The sequence below is a fragment of the Camelina sativa genome, chromosome 18 (genome assembly GCF_030686135.1).
Source record: "Camelina sativa cultivar CO46 ecotype springtype chromosome 18, ASM3068613v1".
Classification (NCBI taxonomy): domain Eukaryota; kingdom Viridiplantae; phylum Streptophyta; class Magnoliopsida; order Brassicales; family Brassicaceae; genus Camelina; species Camelina sativa.
The window spans coordinates 18013420-18039635 of record NC_141897.1 but is presented as its reverse complement, the minus strand read 5'-3'; the positions used below and the strand labels follow the sequence as shown (position 1 = coordinate 18039635).

General features: G+C 35.8%; 2 protein-coding genes and 6 pseudogenes across 4 annotated transcripts; 7 read left to right on the top strand and 1 right to left on the bottom strand.

The window, feature by feature from the left end:
- The first annotated feature begins 679 nt into the window (after positions 1 to 679).
- Positions 680 to 1976, top strand: LOC109130511 (putative FBD-associated F-box protein At5g56440; annotated as a pseudogene).
- Positions 1977 to 3218: 1242 nt separating this feature from the next.
- On the top strand, positions 3219 to 4862 carry LOC104761707 (putative FBD-associated F-box protein At5g56440; annotated as a pseudogene). The gene is made up of 2 exons (XR_015588113.1): positions 3219 to 4080; positions 4182 to 4862. The product of XR_015588113.1 is annotated as a putative FBD-associated F-box protein At5g56440 (transcript).
- A 600-nt stretch (positions 4863 to 5462) lies between these two features.
- Positions 5463 to 6986, top strand: LOC109130510 (putative FBD-associated F-box protein At5g56440; annotated as a pseudogene).
- Positions 6987 to 8429: 1443 nt separating this feature from the next.
- On the top strand, positions 8430 to 9791 carry LOC104761702 (putative FBD-associated F-box protein At5g56440). Its single transcript, XM_010484815.2, has 2 exons — positions 8430 to 9284; positions 9348 to 9791. Exons 1-2 carry the CDS (start codon positions 8430 to 8432, stop codon positions 9789 to 9791), a joined length of 1299 nt encoding a protein of 432 aa, XP_010483117.2.
- Positions 9792 to 11687: 1896 nt separating this feature from the next.
- On the top strand, positions 11688 to 12218 carry LOC147923034 (putative FBD-associated F-box protein At5g56440 pseudogene; annotated as a pseudogene).
- Positions 12219 to 17278: 5060 nt separating this feature from the next.
- On the top strand, positions 17279 to 19007 carry LOC109130609 (putative FBD-associated F-box protein At5g56430; annotated as a pseudogene). The gene is made up of 3 exons (XR_015588122.1): positions 17279 to 18154; positions 18238 to 18366; positions 18483 to 19007. The product of XR_015588122.1 is annotated as a putative FBD-associated F-box protein At5g56430 (transcript).
- A 1114-nt stretch (positions 19008 to 20121) lies between these two features.
- On the top strand, positions 20122 to 21607 carry LOC109130509 (F-box/FBD/LRR-repeat protein At5g56420-like). The gene is made up of 5 exons (XM_087497880.1): positions 20122 to 20372; positions 20617 to 20788; positions 20836 to 20940; positions 21062 to 21199; positions 21317 to 21607. Exons 1-5 carry the CDS (start codon positions 20122 to 20124, stop codon positions 21605 to 21607), a joined length of 957 nt encoding a protein of 318 aa, XP_087354006.1.
- A 768-nt stretch (positions 21608 to 22375) lies between these two features.
- Positions 22376 to 23170, bottom strand: LOC104763514 (BTB/POZ domain-containing protein At1g01640 pseudogene; annotated as a pseudogene).
- Positions 23171 to 26216: the final 3046 nt, after the last annotated feature.

Below are 26216 nucleotides of genomic sequence, written 5' to 3'. Positions count from 1 at the left end.
TAGAGGCGACCAATTACTAGAAGCGTCTTGCACCAACCAAACTTCTGCTTCAAAGATTAGGAAAAAACCTCCTGGCAAGCCTGCTGCTGTTATTTCTTGGACTTTTCAACCCCAAGGAGACCTCGGATCTCATAAATTCATAATTAAGTCCATTTTTTTGAAGCTCCTCTTGCAAGTTACAGTCTACACTACACACCCCTTTAATTTAAGGATTTTCAATACTATCTCGGTAGCTACCAACCACTCCATCGACCATACTGTGCGAAATCGAGTTGTCTCGTAACGTTCCTCGGATCTGCGTTTCCTATATTAACTAGCTTTAGGTTGCAACTGATTTTCAAAACATTAAATCTTTACATTTTATAACCAAAAAAAAAAAAACAAAAAAAAAATATTTGCTTTTTGTTTTTTTGTTTTTAACGAAACAAAAGGAAATATATTTTTCTTCGTAGAGACGATTTAGGGTTTCACTTTCTAGGCGACGAAGCTATCAGGTCAAACCTCTCTTTCCCTCTATAAGTTTCTTCGTATGCTGTTATAATTAAATTTGCTAGGGTTTGTGAAATTGCTACTGGCTTGAGAAAGATGCTTTAACCTATTTTTTTTTCTTACTATTTTCAATAAAATTAACAGAGACACATAACTGAAACTTTTGAGGGTTTTTAAGGGCTCGGTTGCAATGGATTGGATAAATATGTTGTCAGATGACTTGCTCTTGAAGATACTGTCTGTCGTTACAACTAAAGATGCCGTGGCCACAAGCCTATTGTCAAAACGTTGGTGTTCAATTTGGAAACATGTCCCCAAGCTTACTTATTGGGAACCAAATTATAGAGATCCAAACACTGAGTTCTGGAGACCTTCACTTTTTGTTGACAAGTTTTTGCTACTACACAAGGCCCCTGTCCTAGAAACTATATGGCTCATACTTGGTAGGAATTGCCGTTCTACACATGTTCAAACATGGATAAGTCTTGCAATTTCTCGTGGTATGCGGCGCAATCTTTTTATTTTCCGATATAGACCTGGTTCAGAGTGCATACAGTTGCCAAGGAGTATGTATACATGTGAAACCATTGTGAATTTAAACCTAACAGCAGAGTTCATTGTGGATTATGTTCCTTTGACAATTTGTTTCCGGTCACTCAAGGTTTTGACCCTTTATCTTGTGAAATTCTCAAGCGATGAGATGGTTGGTAGACTGTTTTCTGGTTGCCCTGTCCTTGAAAAGTTTCACAATCGCAGTTCCTTCATTGCGGAGATTAACAGTCATAGACGACTGTGGTTCTCATGTTCCGGGAGATAATGTTGGTTTTGTTACCAATGCTCCTTCTCTAAAGTCGTTAACGATTGCTACGGAGTGTTGTTGGTGCTATTCCTTTGTGAAAATGCCTTACCTCGTGAAGGCCGATATCAAGCTTCCACTTGGTGATTATAAGAAGTTTGAGGGATGGCTTATCTCCACCAATGTACTATTGTGATAATTTTTTCACTTTGTGATTACAAAAATAGTTCTATTCACTTATGATGCCGCTTGCAGGATTCATGTCCAATAGGCATCTTCAATCAGCTGGTGTACATGCTCTTTAGATTGGTATCGTCTTATACTGAGACATGCACCTAAACTCCGTGTTTTAGTAGTTTTCAAACTGAAACAAGTAAGACATTATCAATACCAAGATCCTATCCAGATATGTTACAGCGGTTCCGTATATGTCCAAACTCAGTTGGAGCAGCCGGGTTCTGTTCCTCAATGCTTGATTTCGTGTCTTGAAACTGTCTAGTGGATTGATTACAAAGGAACACAAGTAGAGAAAAAAGTGGTGATGTATTTGCTAGAGAACTCACGACAGCTGAAAACAATGACTATTAGATCCTTGATATTGACCAATGATACTGAGAGAGTCAAGATGCTGCAAGAGCTGTCGTCTATGCAGATCAAGAGTACTAGCAAATGTCGGCTTTTATTCACCTGAAATTTCACCGAACTAGTCGTTCTCATTCTTGGAGCCTCATTACTCATTAGTAGTTTGTATATTGTTTTGATATTTAACAAGTTTTGACTTCTCTAATTCTCATTACTTCTCAATTTACACGTACTCTCTATTCTTCTCATGTTATTGGTGTCATTATGGTCATGACTCATGAGAAATCAGACTCTGTTTTCGGGATTTACAATATATTTTTTTCCCAATATTTAGAGTTTACACAAACAAAAATAATGTTTCCTTATATTAGATTTCGATAACTTTGATTATTAATCAAAGGAAATCTCAGCTGCTGACTCTGGTTATCTTTGAAAGAGATTGCCAAGAATTGACAAATTTAATGGTATTGGATTCGGATTTGGGGCTCCAAGATTAGAGAAATTTAGTTCCAATGGATTTGGAAATCATAAAACAAAGCAGCGGATCAACATTCAAAGTCTATTGTGCTTTTTTTTTTTTTTTTTCATTGTGCTTCAGGCTTCCAATTTTATGTTCATTTTTATCTTCTAAATTTTGTATTAACTAATTTTGTTTATGGCTGATTTTTGTAACTCAAACTTCCACTAATTAATAATAACTATGAGATTGATTTGGTTATATAGTTTTTACATAGAAGTGAGAAAGGTTGACTTATATTTCATATTGGCTAATAACTAAGGAATGCATGTCTATATCAACAATTAAAACCTTACATACTTTCTACAAAAAAAAAAACATGAAACTTTTTATTAATTTTGGGTCATTTAGTAAAAACATACCAATTAAATTTATTCAATCATAAATTCAAAATGAAATTGATTAATAAAAACTAAACTGTCTAAAAGAATGAAATTTCTGAATTATATTAGACCTGAAATCTGTGCAAATAAATCGTAAATATGTTTATTAAGATTGTGTGTATGTAAAAAAAAAGAAATATTGTGAAAAATCAATAAATATTCATTTTTTACAAAAACAAAACACAAAAATAATCAGTATTTGGGTATAATATAAAACCGTGCAAGTGCAAAACGCCGTCGTGTTAAACGTTACTTACCTTTCCTTTCCACTTTATAACTCTTTTTTTTTTTGTCAAACTTCCTTTTCACTTTATAACTCTTTTTGTTCTTTCTTTCTAATTAGCAATTAGGGTTTCTTTCTCTTCCGCGAAAAAAAGGCGACGACGCTAGGGTCGTTACCTTTTATCTTTGATTCTCAATTTCTTCGTAGAGTTTGAAGGGTTCGTTTACAATGGATCGGATCAGTCTGTTGTCAGATGAAGTAATATTGAAGATATTGTCATTCGTTCCAACAAAAGTTGACTAGTCTTTTGTCCAAGCGATGGCGTTATCTTTGGAATCATGTGCCTAAGCTTGAGTATCATGATCCATCTGGTGATTGTGAGCATTGGAGAGCTTCGCGTTTTGTTGACAAGTTTTTGTTATTCCACGAAGCTCCAGTCTTGGAAACTCTGCATCTCAAAATTAGTCGGAATTGTCCTCCTATAGATATTGAAACATGGATTCGTATTGCAATATCTCGTGGCGTGCGTGATCTTAAAATATCTCGATATTTTCATAGTTCGGGGACCATATGTCCCGTTTTAGATCCCGTACCGTTTCCTAGGAGTCTGTATACATGTGAAACTCTTGTGACTTTAAACCTAGAAGCAGATTTCACTGTGAATGATGTTCCTTTGACAATTTGTTTCCGGTCACTCAAGAAATTGTTCCTTCTCCTTGTGAAATTATCAAGCGGTGATCCGGTTCATAGAACTTTATCTGGTTGCCCTGTACTTGAAGATTTGAGATTGGTTCGAGGCAACAATGACCACGTGAAAAGTTTCACAATCGCGGTTCCTTCATTGCAGAGATTAATAGTCAAAGACGTTGGCGTTCAAGTTCCTGGAGGCGATGATGTTGAACTTGTGATCAAAGCTCCTTCTTTGAAGTCGTTACTTATTTTCTCTCGCTGTAGTGGGTTCGGTTCACTAGTGAAAATGCCAGACCTCGTGAAGGCTGAAATAATGCTTTATCATGGTGATTCTTATAAGAAGTTTATGGGATGTCTTACCTCAACCAAACAGCTTTTCTTATGTCTACGACCACCAATGGTAAAGTCTATATGTGCTTTTCTGGCTATATATATATATATATATATTCTCGTTCTGATTACATAATAATCCCATTAAAACACTTATGATGCCACCTGCAGGATTCATGTCCGTTGGGCGTTTTCAATCAGCTAGTGTCTCTAAATCTTTGTGCATGCTCTTTAGTTTGGTGTCGTCTTATACTCAACCATACACCTAAACTCCGAGTTCTCGGATTCGGACTAAAACAAGCAAAATTGTTTGCTTCACATAATTTCCAGGAATGTTGCAACAGTTCTGTTGATGTACAAAATCAATGGGAGCAGCCGAGTTCTGTTCCTCAATGTTTGATTTCGAGTCTTGAAACTGTTTCCTGGATTGATTACAAAGGAACACAAGCAGAGAAAAAAATGGTGATGTATTTATTAGAGAACTCTGGACAGCTAAAGACAATGGCTATAAGATCCTTAAAATCACTCAATTCAGAAGAGAAACTCAAGATGCTGCAAGAGCTGTCTTCTACACAGAGGAGTTCAACCAAATGTCGGCTTTCGTTCACCTGAAGTTCCACCGGTTCTCAAAGATACAGAACTAGCTTTCCTTATTCTTAGAGCATCATTAGTGTATTTATATATATATTGTTTTGATACACTTTGTCACTTTGAAGGGAAGGGCTTCTTATATGCAAAACACTGATTTTATTTTTCTTTTTTTTTTTTTCGTGCGTCAGAAGTTATTGGTGTCAATTGTAATAATAAGAACGCAGACTTCGTTTTCAGAATTGCGATGATTAGTTTTTTCAATATTTTAGAGTTTTACTCAAACAAAATTTGATAATCAATCATGCCTCCCGCCTGCCAAGCGATCTCTGAGTTTACTTACTCAACGCCATCACGTAAGAAAAGAATATGAGCAAGCTGACGTGAGAAACAATAATTAATAAAATCGTGTTTTGACCATTCATTTACTCTTTCGAAAAATTAAATATATACTGTATATATTTTTTTTTTTGGAAAATTTGGAATTTTTGAAGAATAAAGACGTCAAAAAAAAGTCAAGGAGCATTTTATTATATAAAGAGAAGCTCAACCCTGGATGAGCTAGGGTTTGATTTGTTTTGCGCTAGGTTTCTTTGTTGGCAAATTCGTGATCAAACAAAGGTTTTAATACTTCCTACTTTACTCTCAATCATGATCTTCTTGTACTCTGATGGTTTGATTTGATATAATGAAACACTTTTGAAGAAACTGTCTTCATCCTCACCATTGTTAGGGTTTGTTTAGTTCCTCTGACTGAGATGTTGTAATGACGCTAGCTCGCTCTAACCTTATTTTTTATTGTTTTCCTGCATTGGCAACGATCAATACAGTGACGAACTGAAAGTTTTATAATTTTGTTCCAATATGGATAGAATCAGTCTGCTGTCAGATGACTTGCTCTTAAAGATATTGTCTTACCCCCGAACAAAAGATGTGCTGAACACAAGCTTTTTGTCAAAACGATGGACGTCTCTTTAGAAACATGTGCCAAATATTGATTTGTATGTTGATCTCATGGCTAGTGGTAACAGAGATGATTTACGTTTCGTCAACAAGTTTCTGGAATCGCATAAAGCTCCAGTCCTAGAAACTCTGTATCTCACTATACTCACAACTTATAATAATCCTGTTCCTCAAGTAGAGATTGAGAAATGGATTAGGGTTGCAATCTCTCGGAGTGTGCGTGATCTTAGACTTCCCCAATCTCAACGAGGTTCACGGAGCCCGTATACATGCCAATCCCTTGTGAATTTACACCTCCGACAAGTGATCCTAGGAGCCAGTATACATGCCAATCCCTTGTGAATTTACACCTCCGACAAGTGATCCTAGGAGCCTGTATTTATGCCAATCCCTTGTGAATTTACACCTCCGACAAGTGAAAATTGTCGATGTTCCTTCGGATATCAGTTTCCCTTCCCTCAAACAATTGAGCCTTTCACTTGTGAGCTTCTCCAGCGATGAAGTCTTTAGTATTATGTTATCCAGTTGCCCTGTCCTTGAAGAACTTTTTATGTATGGATCTTGGGATCATGGCGGTGTGAAGACTATCACCATTGAGGTTCCATGGTTGCAGAGACTAGTTATCTCTGAAACTAGCGATTGTGATCGAAATTGGTTTATGGTCAACACTCCTTCTTTGAAATCATTAAAAACTTACATGCGCAATAGTCAGTTTTGGCCATTAGTGAAAATGCCTGAGCTGGTGAAAGCAGAAATCGACGTTAAACATAGTGATCCTGAGAAGCTTCTGAGTTGTTTAACCTCAGCTAAACACCTTACTTTATGTTTAAACTCACAAATGGTAAAATCTCTGTTTGCTTCTATGATTTAAGATTCGTTGTGTGTTTATATTTACCACTTATTATTACAATGTCACATGCAGGATTACAATCCTCCATACGACTTCAATCAGCTGGTGTCGCTTGAGTTATGTACGAGATGCACTTCATATTGGTTGATTCATATACTCAGACATTCCCCTAACCTGAGAACTCTTAGGTTCAGACAAGTAAGTTCTCTACAAGACTACAAAGACAAATGTTGTTGCAGTTTCATTACACTGATGACGTATTACTCCCAACTATTTTTTCGATTTTGTAAACTCTTTTCTCTCAGTTTTACTGCAGCAATACAAGAAATTTCCTGATCAAATGGGAGCAACCGAGTTTTGTTCCTAAATGTTTGATTTCGAGTCTCGAAACTGTTGAGTGGATTGAGTCCAGAGGAACAGAAGAAGAGAAAGAAGCTGCTATCTACTTATTAGGGAATGCAAGCTATCTAAACAAGATGACTTTTAAGTCCACTTTGAAAGAGAAAAATCGTTTGCTAATGGAGTTTGAGTCCAAGCCGAGGAGTTCTAGCAAATGTCTCATTTCAATCATTTGAGTTGTCTTTTTTTTTTTTTTTTTTTTTTTTTTTTTTTTTTTTTGTGTGCATTGCATTGACATTTTATGTTTCGACATGATTTAAATTAATCTTTGTTTTACCCTTTGACCTCTCTAAGTAACCAAGTTACCAACTCCTTTATTACAGCTTCGCCTTCATTATTTTGTCTATTAGTTTATGTCTTTATGCTAATTTTGCTTTGTTGTTCTCTGATAAAGTTTGTAGTTCTGACGACACACTTCAATATATTATTGTTATGATCAATAACTTTTCTAAAGTTACAACTTACAATCAGTTGTATTCTTTGACAAAAAATACAATCAGTTGTATTCATGAGAACGCAGACTCTGTTTTCAGAATTGCGATGAATACTTTTCTCAATATTTATTGAGTATTCGATATTTGATCATCAATCATGTCTCAGCTCCCGAGTCTTGTTAGAGAGTAGATAATAGTTCTAGACGCTTGTAGGAGATTAGGAGTTCTAAGCGGTCCTACACGTTTCTACAAAATTGTTAAGTTCAAAGCTACAAACTACAAAATCAAAACTATTTGGGTGACTTTGTGCCAAGTGCAAACGTCGTCGTACTGGTCAGGTATCATAATATTGTTACTTAACCTTTTCCTTTTCCTTTTCACTTTCTCCTAATTACGATTTAGGGTTTCTCTTTGGCTAAATAGTAGTGCCAGCTTAACTAGGGGATAGCAAGTGCAACCGTTCCGTGTCAACAAGTAAAAAGGGCAGAATAAAGATCTTTTTCTTCTTCCTTTTGTGTAAGAATTTTTTTTTTTTTATTCCTACGCCTAACAAAAAAAAAAAAAATCATCAAATTGAAACCCACAGTTTTTGTGGAAACATAACAAAAAAACTTTTTAATTGATTTTAAATGGGCTAAAACTTTTTAGTTGATTTATTGGACCAAAACAAAAAATCTTCTTGCCTTCTTTTCGTAAACAATTTTTTTTGTAAATACTATTTTATTAATATATAATACTCTCTCCGTTTCATAATATTTTTTTTTTATTTTTTTTTAGAGAAGTATTTTGTTTCATAATATAAAATGTTTCCAATTTTCTATGCAACTTTTACATTAAATTTATATTTTATATTATGCAGACTTGTTTATAATTGGTTAAACTTTTTAAAAGTAATTATTTTTTAATATGCGGTTTTTACTAAAACATCTTATATTTTGAAACGGAGGGAGTAAGTGTTTTGTTTTTGTTTTGCCCTATCGGCCTAATAAAAACTTATAAAGCCAACACAAATTAAAGGAATAGTATGATATAAAGGACACGCCGAGCTCTGAACAGGGCTAGCCTTCTCTATTTTGATACGAGTGCGTTATCGTCATTGCTAGGGTTTGTTTTATTGGTTTCTCTGTCTGGAAAATACGAAGGGATTGAGAAAAGCAAGATGCGAATTTGAAGGGTTCGTTTACAATGGATAGGATCAGTCTGTTGCCAGATGATGTGATATTGAAGATATTGTCATCCGTTTTGACAAAAGTTGCTGTATCAACTAATATTCTTTCCAAGCGATGGCGTTATCTTTGGAAACATGTGCCTAAGCTTGAGTATCATGATCCATCTGGTGACAGTGAGCATTGGAGAGCTTCGCGTTTTGTTGACAAGTTTTTGTTACTTCACGAAGCTCCAGTCTTGGAAACTCTGCATCTCACACTTAGTCGGAATTTTTCTCCTACAGATATTGAAACATGGATTCATATCGCAATTTCTCGTGGTGTGCGCAAACTTCATATTTTCAGATATCGGCCTAGTTCAGGGCTCATACGGTTGCCTAGGAGCCTGTATACATGTGAAACCCTTGTGACTTTAAACCTACATGCAGAGTGCATGTTCACTGTGGATTATGTTCCTTTGACAATTTCTTTCCGGTCACTCAAGGCTTTGTACCTTTATCTTGTTAAATTCTTAAGCGATGAGATCATACATAGAATTTTATCGGGTTGCCCTGTCCTTGAAGAACTAAGGTTAGTGGTTAGAGGCGGCGATGACGGCGTGAAAACATTCACAATTGCTGTTCCGTCATTGCAGAGATTAACAGCCATAGACTTAGGCTCTCAAGTTCCCGGAGATGATGATGTTGGGTTTGTGATCAAAGCTCCTTCGCTAAAGTCTTTGTTTGTTTTGTCTCGCTGTAGTGGGTTCTGTTCACTAGCGAAAATGCCAGACCTCGTAAAGGCTTATATCAAGCTTGGACATGGGGATTCTAAGAAGTTTATGGGATGTCTTACCTCAACCAAACAGCTTACCTTATGTCTACAACCAACAATGGTAAGGTCTATGAGTTTTTGTGACTATATTCTCTTTGTGATTCACATATGATGTCACTTGCAGGGTTCATGTCCTATAGGCGTCTTTAATCAGCTAGTGTCTCTAAAGCTTTGTGCATGCTCTATAGTTTGGTGTCGTTCTATACTCAACCATACACCTAAACTCCGATTTCTCAGAGTCATGCTACAAGAAGCAAGACTGTATCCAACCCTACATCTTCTCAAGAGTTGTTGGAGCAGATCCGTAAACGTCCAAACACAATGGGAGCAGCCGACTTCTGTTCCTGAATGTTTGATTTCAAGTCTTGAAGCTGTTGAGTGGATGGGTTACCAAGGAACACAAGTAGAGAAAAATGTGGCGATGTATTTGCTAGAGAACTCTCGACAGTTAAAGATAATGGTTATTAGTTCCTTACATTCGACCAATGATATAGAGAAACTCAAGATGCTGCAAGAGCTATCGTCTACACAAAGGATTTCTACTAAATGTCAGCTTAGGTTCACTTGAAGTTCCATCCGAACTCAGAGATATAAAATAAATAGTCGTTTTCATTCTTGGAGTATCATTACTACTTAATTATGTTGTTTTTGTTGGGCTTTCGAAACCTAAGCTAACTTCCCTATGATATTGTCCGCTTTGGGCTCAGGTGGCAAAGCCCGCACGGATTTTTTATTGGGCTCCTTCCCAAAAGGCCTCATACTAATTAGAGTTGGTCTTAACTTATATATTAGAAACTTATTTTCTAATCTTCAGATGTGGGACATTGTTTGTATCCCAACAAACCTCCCCTCAAACTATGTACCACGATACTTTGGCCTCCTCTTCAGCGAAACCCAGGTACCTAGGCTCCGATACCCCTTTATTCCTGAAGTATTCTTTAGGCACCCTTAATCATGTCATCTTTTTGAGAGATCCTCCCACACCGAACATAGAGCCCACACCATTCCCTTAGGTCCACTTTTCGACCTAAGCTCTGATACCAATTGTTGGGCTTTCCAAGCCCAAGCCAACTCCCATATTAGTATGATATTGTCCACTTTGGGCCCAGGTGGCAAAGCCTGCACGTATTTCTTATTGGACTCCTTCCCAAAAGGCCTCATACTAATTGGAGTTGGTCTTGGCTTATATATTAGAAACTTATTTTCTAATATTCAGATGTGGGACATTGTTTGTATCCCAACAGTTTTGATAACTTTATAAGTTATGTGATCGAAGTGAGTCGTCTAATTCACATTACTTCTCAAGTAACTATGTTCGAGAATATTGGTCGATATTTTGATTTGATAAACTTAGAAATTTATAACAAAAATGAAAGGAAAGTATTTTGAGATCGGATCTTTCTACTGGAGGTCACGCTTGGTTGTGCCTTCACATTAAAGAAGAGAGACGACGTTAATTAATCTTGTCCTTTTCATATGCTCTGTTTTAGAGTTTAATTTTGCTTTTTGATATTTTTCAGAGTTTTGCTCTCTGTTCTCAAACTTGAAACTTTTATAGTATTAATTATCTCTGAAAAAGAAGATGAGCAAGCTGAAGTGAGAAAAGAATATCACGTCATCCTTGGTTAATGATCTTAAAAATCATGTTTTGACCATTCACCCTTTACAAAGTTAACTATTTTTATGTGTGGAGTTTTCGACTTTTAGAAGAATAAAACGTTTCTGGAAAAAAAAAAAAACTGGGTATTAGTTTCTATTTTTTTTTTGATCAACATACATAATTGAACTTTTTTTATAGTACAGTTTCTTTTGATTTTTGAACCATTTTTGTAGATATTTTAGACTTTTTCCAATACTTGTCTAAAAAATATTGTAAAAGGGGCATTAATTAATAGACACGGAAACAGCTCTAAGTTAGGGTTTTGCGGCTGTTGAACAATGAGGTACTAACTCATATATTTTTTGGTTTTTCTTTCTGTTTCCTCTAAGCCTATCTCATTCGCTTGGCCTTGGCGTGTCTATTTTGCGCTAGGGTTTATCTACATATATTTATTTTCATTCGCCTATATATTTCTTTTCATAGTTATTAATGGTCGCTAGCAAAACTCATTACTAGAGATTGTAATTTTGGGGACCAAACAAAGGTTAATACTTTCTCCTTTACTCTCAATCTTCTTCTTGTATATTGAGATGGTTTGATTTGAGATAATGGAACACTTTAAAGAAACTGCCTTCATTCTCACCATTGTTAGGGTTTGTTTCATTAGTTCCTCTGACTGATATGTTTTAATGATGCTAGCTCGCTCTAACCCTATTTTTTATTGTCTTCCAGCATTGGCAACGATCAATAGAGTGACGAACTGAGAGATTTATAATTCTATTCCAATATGGATAGAATCATAGAAATCTGCTGTCAGATGACTTGCTATTAAAGATATTGTCTTACGCCGTAACAAAAGATGTGATGAACACAAGCCTTTTGTCAAAACGATGGACTTCTCTTTGGAAACATGTGCAAAAGCTTGAGTATTTTTTTCTCCACACTAATAGAAATTTAAGTTTCATCAACAAGTTTCTGCAATTGCATGAAGCTCCAGTCCTAGAAACTCTGCATCTTAGACTTGACAGATGTGTTCGTAAAGTAGAGACTGAGAAATGGATTAGGGTTGCAAGCTCTCGGGGTGTGCGTGATCTTACATTTGTCAAAATGAGACCAGGTTCATGTCCCGTGCAGTTTCCTAGGAGCCTGTATACATGCCAATCCCTTGTGAATTTACGCCTCGAAAACGTGAAAATCGCCGACATTCCTTCCCATATCAGTTTCCCCTCCCTAAAAAATTTGAGCCTTACGTGTGTTCACTTCTCCAGCGATAAAGTCTTAAGTATTATGCTCTTCAGCTGCCCTATCCTTGAAGAACTTCGTATGTGTCGATCTCGGAATGATGACCAAGTGAAGACTATCACTATTGCGGTTGCAGAGACTAATTATCATTGAAGTTGGCGGTTATTCTAGATATCCAGGCGATAGTCGGTTTATGGTCAATACTCCTTCTTTGAAATTATTAAAGACTTACGTCCGAAATAGTCAGTTTTGTTCATTAGTGAAAATGCCAGAGCTGGTGAAAGCAAAAGTATACCTTAAGCATAGTGATCCTAAGAAGCTTCTAGTCATGTAACCTCAGCTAAACACCTTATTATATGTTTAAACTCACAAATGGTTAAATGACTAAATCTCTGTTTTCTCCTGTGATTTAAGATTCTTTGGTGTTTTACATTTTACCACTTATTATCATAATGTCGTCACATGCAGGATTACAATCTTCTGCCACACGACTTCGATCAGCTAGTGTCGCTAGAGTTATGTGCGAGATGCTCTTCATATTGGTTGAATCATATACTCAGACATTCCCCTAATCTGAGAACTCTTAGGTTCAGTCCAGTAATTTCTGTACGTACAAACCAAAATGTAGTTGCAGTTTCAGTCTGATGACATATTAACTGCAGCTGTTTTTTCGTTTTTGTAATCTCTTTGATCTAAGAGGGAGTGTAACAATTTAAGAGATGTCAAGATCAAATGGGAGGAACCGAGTTTTGTTCCTAAATGTTTGATTTCGAGTCTCGAAACTGTTGAGTGGATTGTGTACGAAGGAACAGAAGCAGAGAAAGAAGTTGCTATCTACTTATTAGGGAATGCAAGCTATCTAAACAAGACGACTTTTAGATCCTCACGTTACTCTAATTTGGAAGAGAAAAACCGAATGCTAATGGAGTTTGACTCCGAGCGGAGGAGTTCTAGCAAATGTGATACACCCAAAATTCAAGGATCACTCAGCCGGACTAAAAAGGATAGAAACTCGCCAAGGTGCAAAGTGCAACAATGGAGATTTGATGAATTGAGGGGTCGCACAACAGTTACGGAAGGCTGCTGATATTCCCAACTCCAATCACTGCTAGATATGACACACTAGTCCAGCAAAAAGAAGCTGTTGCTTGGATATTACATACCAAGAAACAAGGAAATGTTCTAGACAAAGAACAAAGAGATAAACTCTAAAAAAGAAAAGGAAAATTGGTTGATTATTCTCAAATGAGATTACATGAGTTTATATAGAGATAGAAAATTTGGTCACAAAGTCAAATATTATTCTTGAAACTAAAACACAATAAAAATAGATAGTTGAATGAAAATTCAACCCTTTGAAGTTTGCCTTCCCAAGGTGAGTTGAACTCCATTTTCGTCATCCCTCTTTGACCACAAAACAAAGTGATTATTTTGGGCTTTCTTGGACATGAATTAGGCTCAAAGTGGGGTGGACTTGACAGGTATCATCCCCAATAGTTTTTCACATGCTCTCTTTGGCCATAAGCTCTTGAATCGACCCATTAAGAGTTTCCTTGATCTTTTCTCTCTTTGACTCTTTGATCCAACTTGCTGATGAGAAACAACATGGGCTGTACCATTTCTTCACCTTGGGCTTAGTAGAAACAACACCTGGTTGCCATACATAATTCTGGAAGCTCTTAAACCAGTTGGACCTAAAACTCTTCAAGTGAACAACTAAATTAACCTCCTTTGACAAATGGAATGTATTGCAAATGGTTGTTTGGCTGGAAGAATTGATCTTCAAATTTGTTCGTGTTGAACAAGGCTCAAGGATCTTTTTGGATGGTCTCATGATCATATCATACCCCTCCTCTTGAAAAAGTTTTGTCCTCGAAACTGTACGGCCATGGATTGGAGAGTGTTGAAGTGATTCTGGTGGCTTCTCTTTGAGAGAAAATATGAGTCCATATTGCATACCATGAAGCAGAAATGCACCCCTTTCCGTGAGACCTTTCTTTTTTCCTTCAAGATCCAAAACTTGCTCCATCTTACTTGACCAGAAGTGTAACGTTGACTTTTCTCTCTTTGTTGGTGCATTAGGTGAATCATCCATACTGCCAAGGTTGTTGATGATCATGCCTTCCTTTGCAGCTTCCTCACTCTGATCTTTACTGATCTCTTTCTGCTTTGGTTCTTCAGCTTCCGTTTTCTCACTCGGTGAATTTGTTATTTTCAACAGATTATTTTGAACTAGCAACTCTTTGTGCTGCTTTGGTGATGGTAACGAAACAAAAAAAGCTTCCTCTTCCTTAGAAACAAGAGACATCCTTTCTCGTTGGTAACTTGGCGTGACAGTAGACGCTCCATCAGTTGGTCTAGAAGTTCTCCTTAAAATATGATTTGAACCACGATGGTGATGGTGGGGAACAAATTGCTTCCACAACATAGACATCAATTCTGCCGAAGTCTCTATGGGGTGTTCTCCATTTCTCCTCCTGCTTATAATCAACTGATCCCACCAAGTAATAGCATAATCACAAAATCCAGTGGTTACAAATCGTACCTTCTTCATCTCGCAATAGTTTTGACAACTAAAAACCGACTCAATATTTTTCTCCCACTCAAGATATGCATCTGGGTCGTTCTTGCTTTGAAAGGTAGGAATCTTCAACTTCAAAATATCCATGTTAGCATCCACTCTTCCTCTTGCTTCTCTAGCACTTCTTGGTCTCAAGTGGCTCCCTCTTGAGGATTGACTACTGTAGTAATCATCAGCCCTTGCTACTCTAAGTTGATCTATTTCTCTTCTATGATGCAACATTTGTGGTCGTTTCGGTTGTGCGTCCGCTTGAACTTCATCCAACCTCTTGTAGATAGCATTCATCTCAACCTTCCATGACCTTCGCATCTCTCCGATAAGTGCTTGAAATTGTAAATCTGGAATGCCAAGCCTCCGTCTTCTATGATCCCACAATCTCAACGATCATTATACATTTTCTTTTCTTTTTTTTTTTTTGCTTTTTTCTTTTTGTTTTGAGAGAAGATGAATAGATAGAAGATGAAAGAAAGAAAAATATAGAAGATGAAAAAATAGATAGATGAGAAGATGAACATACAAGTATCGATTGAGTGGCTCTGATACCACTTGATACGCCCAAAATTCGAGGATCACTCAGCCGGACTAAAAAGGATAGAAACTCGCCAAGGTGCAAGGTGCAACAAGGGAGATTTGATGGATTGAGGGGCCGCACAGCAGTTGCGGAAGGCTGCTGATATTTCCAACTCCAATCACTGCTAGATATGACACACTAGTCCAGCAAAAGGAGACTGTTGCTTGGATATTACACACCAAGAAACAAGGAAATGTTATAGACAAAGAACAAAGAGATAAATTCTAAAAAAGAAAAGGAAAATTGGTTGATTATTCTCAAATGAGATTACATGAGTTTATATAGAGATAGAAAACTTGGTCACAAAGCCATGTATTATTCTTGAAACTAAAACACAATAAAAATAGATAGTTGAATGAAGATTCAACCCTTTCAAGTTTGCCTTCCCAAGGTGAGTTGAACTCCATTTTCGTCATCACTCTTTGACCACAAAACAAAGTGATTATTTTGGGCTTTCTTGGACATGAATTAGGCTTAAAGTAGGGTGGACTTGATAGGTATCATCCCCAATAGTTTTTCCCATGCTCTCTTTGGCCATAAGCTCTTGAATTGACCTATTAAGAGTTTACTTGATCTTTTCTCTCTTTGACTCTTTGATCCAACTTGTTGATGAAAAACAACATGGGCTGTACCATTTCTTCACCTTGAGCTTAGTAGAAACAACACCTGGTTGCCATACATAATTCTGGAAGCTCTTAAACCAGTTGGACCTAAAATTCTTTAAGTGAACAACTAAATTAACCTCCTTTGACAAATGGAATGTATTGCAAATGGTTATTTGGCTAGAAGAATTGATGTTCAAATTTGTTCGTGTTGAACAAGGTTCAAGAATCTTCTTGGATGGTCTCATGATCATATCAAAATATCTCATTAATTTCATTCATTTGAGTTAAGATTCGAGCTACATTGACATTTTATGTTTTGACTTGATTGGAACTTTTTTTTTTCCTCGTTTCACCTCTCCAAGTTACAGATTCACCTTCATGTTTTTTTTTTTTGGTATTAGTTTGTGGCTTTCTGCTAATTTCCTCTGTCGTTGTATAGTTTGTAGCTTTGAGAGTCTCATGTTAGACACACTTCAAGATATTATTTTCTGATCAATAACTTGTCTATATTGTATTCATTAAAATTATTCTCTCAGTTTTCTTTTTACTAATTACCAGAAAAGTTTGGCAATTTGTTATATACGTTTTTAATTACTTTTAAAATTCTGTTAGTGGCGTATAGTCAAATCATTACCGAAAAAAACTTAGTCAAATCTACACAATACTTCTTGTACACGATGAACTAAATTGAATCAAAACAAGGAAAGAGAGAAATATTTATTTATAATTTAACAACTGAATACAATCTTAGACGCTTATTTATAATATATTTTAAACCCCTAAGAAAATCATTTTTTAAAAAGGGGAGAAATGATCTGAATTATAAAAAATATATTTATAATATATCTCAAACCCCTAAGAAGATCTCTTCTTAAACAAGGAGAATATATGATTCTCATAATTTACAATCAATAATAATAAATTATCTAAATTATAAAAAAGATATTTGGAAACTATAAAAATCTCTACATCATTTAAAGATAATTTTTAAAAACTTATAATATTTCTAAGTATTTTTTACTATATTTTTTGTTTATATGATTTTTTTCTTTTTTATTAATTATACTGGTAAACTTTAGATTATTTATTAGCTAGTTTCTTACTAATATCTGCATAAAGTTTCTACATTATAATAATGCAAAATATATGAGATATATTAAATTAATTATATAAGCTTTAAATAAAATTATTGCATCATCACTATTTAGTATTCACTAATTAACGTCCTTTTTTAATAAGATTTTCCAGATCACACATAACTTTTTTCATTAATACTGTTTATCAATAAAAAGGCCAAAACTAGCTATATAAAAACTTTATGATTAGGGCTTCGATCCAAACAAAGGTGATCGTAATATCATGCGAAAACATATATATGTCTTCTTTGCTTTTTCTTCGTCTAATTTCAAGTCTTTGTGTTTTCGAGGTTCTTCTTAGTCAAAAATCTTCACCGATAGAATTGAATTGAACCAAAGTTTGTTTTCAACATGAGAAATATTAATGATCTGCCTAACGATTTGCTGGTGAAGATTTTGTCATCAGTTCCGACAAAAGTTGCTGTGTCTACATGTCTTTTGTCCAAACGATGGGGTTCTGTTTGGAAATTGATTCCGAAGCTTGATTATGACGATTCACTTAGTGCTGCGCCTCCAGGGTTTATCAGGAAGTTTTTGCAGCTAAACAATTTTCCGTTTCTAGAGTCTTTTCATCTCAACCTTAGGCGAGATTATGCACATGAAGATTATGAAACATGGCCCATGTTACATGGGTTAATGTTGCGATTGCTCGCAATGTGCGTGATTTTGAGCTTCTTCGTTACAGTATACGACGTTTCATTCCATTCCCTGTGAGCTTGTACACATATGAAACCCTTGTGTTTTTAGGCGTCAAGAAAGTGGCCATTGACAATGTTCCTTCGACAACTTGTTTCCGGTCCCTCAAAAGTTTGTCTCTTCTAGATGTTTGGTTCTCAAGCGATGAAACGGTCACTAGGCTTTTGTCTTGCTGCCCTATTCTTGAAACATTGGTTGTGCACCGATTGGGACGCGACAAAGTGAAGACTTTCGCAATTTGTGTGCCATCTTTGAAGAGCTTAACCATCCGCCACATAGTAGGGGGTTATCACGAACCAAGAAATGATAATGGATTTGTGATCAATGCTCCTTCTTTAAAGTATCTAAATATTGTTGACCATTTGAGCCGGCTTTATTCATTAGTGAATATGCCGGAACAAATGAAAGCAGACATCCACATTAGACACTGTGATTCTGAGAAGCTTTTGGGATGTCTTACCTCATCTAAAAACCTCTCCTTATGTTTAAAACCACTTGAGGTAAAGTCTATGAGTTTCTCCTGTGATTAGGATTCTATTGCGTTTATATTTAGTTTCGCCCAATTATGTTTGTACTTTTTCAGGGTGCATATCCTCACAGCGACTTTGATCAGCTCGTGTCTCTAGACCTAGGTGTTATGTGCTCTTTCAATTGGTTGAATCTTATCCTCAGACGTTCACCAAAACTCCGAGCTCTCAGATTATACCAAGCAGTAAGTTTTTATCCAAACCCATATGATGTTGCATCTTCAGTATATATTCTTGGACCCTTGGTGGTATCTAATTGCATGCAACTCTTTTTTTTTTTTTGTTCTCTGTTTGATCTCAGAGAGAGGTATACTGGAGCTGCAGGAAATCCAATAGTGTTCGTACTAAGTGGCGGCAACCGATTTTTGTTCCTGAATGTTTACTTCTGAGACTAAGAACTGTTGAATGGTTTGAGTACAAAGGGACAGAGGAAGAGAAGTCTGTGGTGATGTATTTGTTAAAGAATGGAAACTCTTTAGAGACTATGAGTATTAAATTCTCAGAATCCATCACCTTGGAAGAGAGAAACCAAATGAAGATGGAGTTAGAATCCATGCCTAGAAGGTCTAACAGATGTCAGCTTTCATTCACCTAAGTGTTTGTGGCATCTCAAAGCTTAAGATTCAAGCAGCATTAATAAGTTAACGTCTGATTTTCTTTTAAAGTTCCAGTCTTCTTTCTTCTGATTTGTCTCAAAGCGCTTGTAGTTTTAGTACTCCAAATTATTGACTGACATTGAGAGCCAAGATTTGAGCAGGATTATTAGTCACTGTTTGATATTTTTTTGACTCCTTTCTTTTCATATTATATTGCCAATCATATCACTTCTCTCGATGTTTAATTTTTTATATTTTTAAGTAGGATGTGATAAGTGTAAAGGGTAAAAAGTGATATTATTGTTAGTAAACTATGCGATAGATTTTACAGAGCAATTTTAAACGAGATACATATATAGTTCAAAGGAGAAGAATCTTGAAGACAATTTAACCAATTAAATACAAACATGGAAGAGAATATATATGATAAATTAACGAGGTTTCTTATGATCAAATAGAAGCCCAATTTTTTTTACCGACTGTTCTGATTTAGTGAAGATGGTGTCTTCGCCCTCTAATTGGCCTGCATTCAAAATTTATTTGGATGAGATTGAAATAAATAAGGATGAATTTCTCTCTTTTTCTTTAGTCTTAATCCTCCGATCACAGAATGGTAAAGTGGACAATCTGGTGCGTCGTACTCAAATAGTTTCGCATTAAATTACCTATATAAACGAATTTCCTTCTAGTTGGCTCGTTTGAGCTGATCTTGATAAAAAAAAATGAGAAGCCCAACTCTGTAATTATATTGTTTGTAAAAGCAAAGGAGGTTTAATTTGGTGTTCTTTTACAGTTTTTTTATTTTGCTCATATTTGTCAACGCTAAACATTGGTACTTGATTAGGACTATTTAACTATTTTTTGGTTCATTTTATATTTACATAGAAATTTAAAAAAGATATAAAAAAATGGTCATTTAAAAAATATATGTATTGATTTATAGCCATTTTCTGTCTTTTCTGTAATTGTAAAAATAGGTACTAATAATATCAATTAATGTATAAGTGATATGAGTTTATAAATTATAATCATATCTTCTGTATCATTATGTCATTACAGACTTAACATATTGATATTACTAAACAAATACTGTATTAGATTTTTAAATAATGACATTTAACTCTTTCCACATTAAAAAAAAAAAAAAAAAAAAAAAAAACAGGGAGACAGGAACAATACGGAAACAGAGTAAGTTACGACAAAAGGTCAGGTCTTTCTCTTATAATCTACGAACTTTTTGGTGAATATATCGTAAACTGTATCGATGATTTGGTTAACAGCAGTTCTATCAAGTTTTGGTTAAGACTTCTTTGTATATTCTTTTTGTTCATTCTGTTGTTTAAGATGAGCTGTATCGATGATTTGCCTGACGATCTACCCGTGAAAATATTGTCATCCATTCCGACAAAAGATGTTGTGGCCACGAGTCTTTTATCAAAAAGATGGGAGTCTCTGTGGACGATCGTGAGGAGACTGGAGTATGATCAAGAATATCACTATGATAAGAGAACTGGATTCTCAAGTTTTGTTGACAAGTCTCTGCTTTCATATCAGTCTCCGGTTCTTGAAAGCCTGAATTTCAAATTCAAGTCAAGGTATGGTTATGGAGACATAGGACTGTGGATTAGAACTGCTGTAAACCGTCACATACGTGAGCTCACAATAGAATGTGGCGATGTATTGATCTAGTTACCGCTGAAATTGTTAACCTGTAAAACACTTGTGATCTTAAAACTCAATGGTTGGATCGATCTGAACATTCCTTTGACGGCCTCTCTCCCTTCCGTTAAGACTTCATATTGTCCTCTTAAGGAAATCAAACTATGAATCACTTTCTAGGCTCTTATCAAAATGCCCTCTTCTTGCTGACCTCATGGTTGAAGAAAGACAAAGCAATGCTATGTCAAAGCTTAATATCGCGGTTCCTTCATTGCAGCGATTGTCCATTAGAACAGTGATTGGTAGTGACAAAGAGTTCATATATTTCAGTTATGATAAGGATATTCCAAAGGTTGTGATAAATGTTCCTTCTTTGAAGTACTTAACCATTGACGATAGGGGAATGATTTTCATGTCATTGAGAACTTGTCTCAAGTTGTGGATGCAAAGATCAAAGCTAACGAAACACCCACCAGAGTTTTCCTAAGGTGTACTAGCAACTCGGTGAAGCGTCTTTAATTATATTCATTTAAGTCAGAGGTAATATATAAGCCATCGGTTATTTAAACCATCAAAATGTTAGAGATTTTGTTTTTCATTTTTTATTTATTTATATATATTGTAGGATGTGTATCCTACTGGTGGTTCCTTCTGTCAAATTGAAAAATTGAAGCTATACACTGATGCCGCAAATGGATGGTTGAAGTTACTTGCACACATACTTGAAGGTTCCCTTAATCTACGTGTTCTCAAGCTCTTCAATGTAATGCAGCTACCCCTACTTTGGACTTAGTCCTCTTTCCTTTATATGTTCTTTTAAGTTTTGATGCTCAATGATCTGATTAATAACAATGTGGTTTCCTTTTCACTCTGGTCTTAGAAACATTCTAACTGGCGGATGCATCCCTTGGATCGCTGGAGGACTTCGAGCACTATGCCAAAATGTATTACCTCCAGTCTTGAAACACTAGAGTGGAGAGGGTACTTAGAGAGAGAAATAGATAAGGAGGTTATGAGTTATCTACTGAAGCATTCGGTATGTTTGAAGACGGTGATACTCACCCCTAATAATTCCGAGGATGTGGAAGAGATAAATCAGATGACCAAGGTCTTTGCTTCTTTTCCAATAGGATCAAAGATATGCAAATTTATGGTCAACTTGGCTATATGAAGTTGTAAGTTTGGAGAAGAAAATAGGATGTTGAATTTGGACTAAGTACTTCAAGTAGAGTAAACTAAATTAAGGACGATGATATATGTTGCTTTGAAAATTTTAGCGTTTCTATTGTTCACTAAACTTCTTATGATATTGTACTTGTTTGAATCGAAGAGAGTCAATCAAATAAGCATATATATAGCTGAAACAGAGGAGATGCCTTGTTAACTTGCTGAACAAGTCATCTCACAAATAAAATAGAGATTCTTTGTATGAAAAGTTTAGCAAGCTGTGAGTTGATAAGAGAAAATAGAAGCCTAACTCTGCAATAGGGTTTTAACAGCTTGATACAGAGTCTGTTTTAGACAGAAACAGAGTAATTTACTTACAGAGAAGTAATAGTGTTGTAGCTCTGTATTCTAATATTTAAAAATGTTTTGCTTTGGTCTTTAGATTTTCAAAAGTTTGTCTCATTCTCCTTGCTTTGGTAACTTTAGCAGCTAAAGATTGAAACCATATTAGAACTACCACGCTATGATACTCCAATCATATATCATATTCCACCACATTCCCAGTTTTATTTTGATGTATAAAGTCAACTACCTAATGTTACGATGAGTCAATTTAGAATATTTTGTCGGTCAACAATTATGAAAACAAGTTGGGTAGAAAAAGTCATTGACAGTAAATGCTCACATCATTGCAAGGTTTAGTGTCTAGTTAAAAAAAAAAAACAAAACATCTAACATAGCGATCGACTATTGTCGATCTGTTATGACTCAGTCAGTACCTCTTACCCTTATAAGTAATATAGGCCTTTGTAATTTCCAAACTTAGATCAGGGTTCCCCCGAACAAATGCTTTATATTTACTGGAATTGACGATCTCTTTCATGTGAATTACGATAAAATCTATCGCAGATGTCATCAAGAGTTTGTCAGAAGGGATACTAGACAGCATAAGGATGTCGAGAACATTGCTCACAGTCAAAGAATAGGTTAATTGCTCTCTGCATATATCTTGGAGATATTCTATGTCATACTTGTCGGCAGCAAGATAGAGAGCTCGAATGTGTTTGGTGGTGAAACTCAGGAAACCGTCGTAGAAGAACTTGAGTAGAGTCTTTAGTTCTTCATAACTCAAGTCAGGAATAGTGATTGATCCCTCTATTGAAGTTTTGAATTCATCCGAGTCCAACATGTAGCTAAACACTTTCGACCTCACTGCCTGTGGGACAAATTAAACAACAAAATTTAGTCAAAAGTCCATAGATTAATTACAATATATGAGTTTTCCTATGGTGGTTCGCAAAAGATCACTAGGAGCAATAACAAGTTTATAGGTTCTTTAACAACCGCAATCTAACAAAGCTAATTGCTACATAAAACATCCATCTATATATAGACCGATTATTCAAGTTTAGATATATCTTACCAAAACAGCTTTGTGAGCGGGAATTCCAGGCCCACCATCACCAGGTTTAACAATAACATCAGTGTGTATTCTTTCTTCAAACGCTGTAACAATGTCACTGAGAAAATCCTCTCTGTCCAGTTTCCTTTTTCTGTAACCTGCCATTGCTTCTATATCTCCTACATGCATGCCAAATAAGAAACACACATATCATTGTAACATACGACGTTGGTTTCAGCGGAAGCTGTACTACGTACTGTTGTAAACAAGTTTAAAAAATAGCAAAAAGAGTGACTTTATATCTTTAACCAATCGTTTACATACATATTATTCAGATTCAAAACCCTAAAAAAAAATATATGGAAAACCCTAAGAATTATGTTGGCAAACTAATCAACCCTATAAATTGGTGATGCGAGGGTGCAAGGATCTGTTCCATTGAAAAATTTCCAATGATGTCAGAGGCTGAACGATCAAACAGCCTTTTTGGTACAGAAATATACAAAGATATAGCATGATATGTTAGGGAAAACTAAAAAGAAGAGCAAATAAAAGAGAATATTGTGTATTCTGCCATGAACAGTGAACAACTTTCTCATGAATGCCACTTTCGTTTTTTGCTTCTCCGGACTGCCACAGACACACTGCAGAAACACCTCTTTATTCTCCGATCGATCTGTCCTTAAAATTAAAGAAAATAATTTTAATTAAAGAAAACAATTATTAAAAAATATTTTAATCACTTCGTAAACCCAAACCCTTCGTATTCTCTTTTCAAAAGGAGAAATCTTTCTCTCGAACCCTCTGTCGCTCGAAGTCTTTTTTTTCTTTATCTCTTCTTTCTCGCCGAACATCCGCCAACGTCCGTCGTCGTACGTATTGATGATGAATTACTTAATACAGTCGCTTCTACGGTCGAATCTTCCGCTTCTTCCGCCTCCAACCGCCGAAGTCGGTGATATAGGGGAACCGTCTTCTGAACCCGACCCTTGATATTTAAGATAACTTTTGCTTTGTTTTTTTTTTAATTTTTTAGGAAATCCAAAAAACTTGATTGAAAGTTTTCCTCGTTTTAGTGTGCGAGTGGAAGATGCCGAGATTTTAAGCGATGGAGAGCCAAGGGCCGCTACCACCTCTCCCAGGTTTGTCTATGTTTAATTGCTTCGAATTCTCATTAGAGCCGCGTACTTCGTCTAGGTTTGAAAACTGATCAGATAGACTAGTTAATAGATCCACTTTTTTTTGTCCACCAAATTATGAAAATAAGCCGATAGACCAGATATTTGGTAGTCCTATATGTAGATCTAATTTTTTTTGTCCACCCACTGTTTGTATCATGATAGACCGTTGACTTACTGGTAGACAACCATCAAAACATGGTCCTTGTCCACCTTTGCTTTTTAACAAAAATCCGTCTTCTAACCTAATTGAAGATCCGACTTTGTATGTCCACCCGCTGTATTTATCACGATAGACCATTAACTTACAGATAGAAAATCATCAGAACATGTCTTTGTTCACCTTTGCATTTTAACATCATTATGTCTTCTGTAACTCACAAGTTACCAAATGTGCAGGGTTGATGGGGCGAAGGACGACATCCACCAAGAGAGGTTTTTGTCTATCATTACTTGTCCACCTAATTTACTTATGTGGTCTTTCTTAGACCAAATGTCTACTGTTACTTGTCTACTCAAATTACTTATGTCGCTCCTTATTATGCTTCCAATGCAGGTCTGATGACCACGCTGGATCTGGGTATGTTATGCCTCCGGAGGACCAGTTTGTAACTGACAATGATGTGTCCATGGTGGACCAGAGAAGACAGACCAGGTAGATGTCCACCCTATGATGGACCATTTTCAACTTTCGCCGAAACCACTCATTGGCTGATGAAAATTGTTGTCATTCGTTGAACAGGTTGGGTGAAGTGTTTGGGGATAAGTCAAATTCCGAACAGATCGACATCCTCCAGGAGATGGTCGCAGAGTAACTGCTGGGTAAACGGACTTCAGGGCTTTTGTTCAGCGATTCCCACCTCTTACCACACACCCAAAATCCAACCGCCCAACATCTGCTATTGTTTTGTACACTTTAATTTCTGTCCTTGTCCTTCTCTTTGTAGTTGGGTTTTTCATTAGGAAATTTGGATACTGAGTATCATCATCTGGCGAATATGTCCATCCAATGCGATGGACATATAGTTATGTTGGTTTTGTTGTCTTCCCCGATTATGTCTACCCTATTATTTTAGTCGGAAGATTGTATTGCTTTGCTGTTTTAGTCCACCTTTTATCTTACTCGAGGGACATGTATTCATGTTTTTTAGGTCTATCTGTTATCTGGTTGTACAACGAATGAAGGTGTTTGGCTCTTTTATCGTTTATCTTTTATCTTTTACACAAGTTAATGGTGGTAGACATTCTAATCCGATACACATTATAATTAGGATAGACAAAAAAAAAACAAAGTCAATAGAAATAAAACCGATGAACTTACAATCCAGATAGACATAACAAAGTCAATAGACATTACAAGTTAGATAGACATAATAAATCTGATAGACATTACTAACGATAGACATAACAAAATACAGTATAAATCTTAATTATCAATTAGACATGTCTACCGAGACTAAAAGTAGACATAATACAACAGATAGACAATAAAAAAAACAGACCCTTCCAACCTAAGATACAAAAAGACTCTTCCAGCTTACATTCATGGAAGCCACCTGCAAAATGGTTCAGTAGTTTGTGTTGAACAATCAACCATGTTTCTGTTTCTAAAAGGTAATACCCATCCCAAACACCTCCATTCTCCATTTGTAACCGACCATATTAAATGCAAATACATACCTCTGCTTTTCCGACAACCAACTCCACCTTCCTTCACCTACTATTTTCTTCAGATCTGTTTTAGTTTAGGAAATGTTAGCCTAAAAAATAGCAGCATTAACTCCAATAAATTCCTTTTAGCAAAAGAAAAATCGTAATTGTCTGTCCATCACGCCATTAATGTATGTCCAATCATAATTAATATTTTTAATTTCGAATTCTCCCGCCACATATTTTTGTCAATAAAACGAGAGGGCATTTTGGTCTTTTCATTCTATTGGTGCCCCACAGAAATGACATTTTTGACGAAAGGAAAATAAAATAGCATTTGGAACAAATTTTCAACAGAAAATGGCATAATCAATGAAATTTCC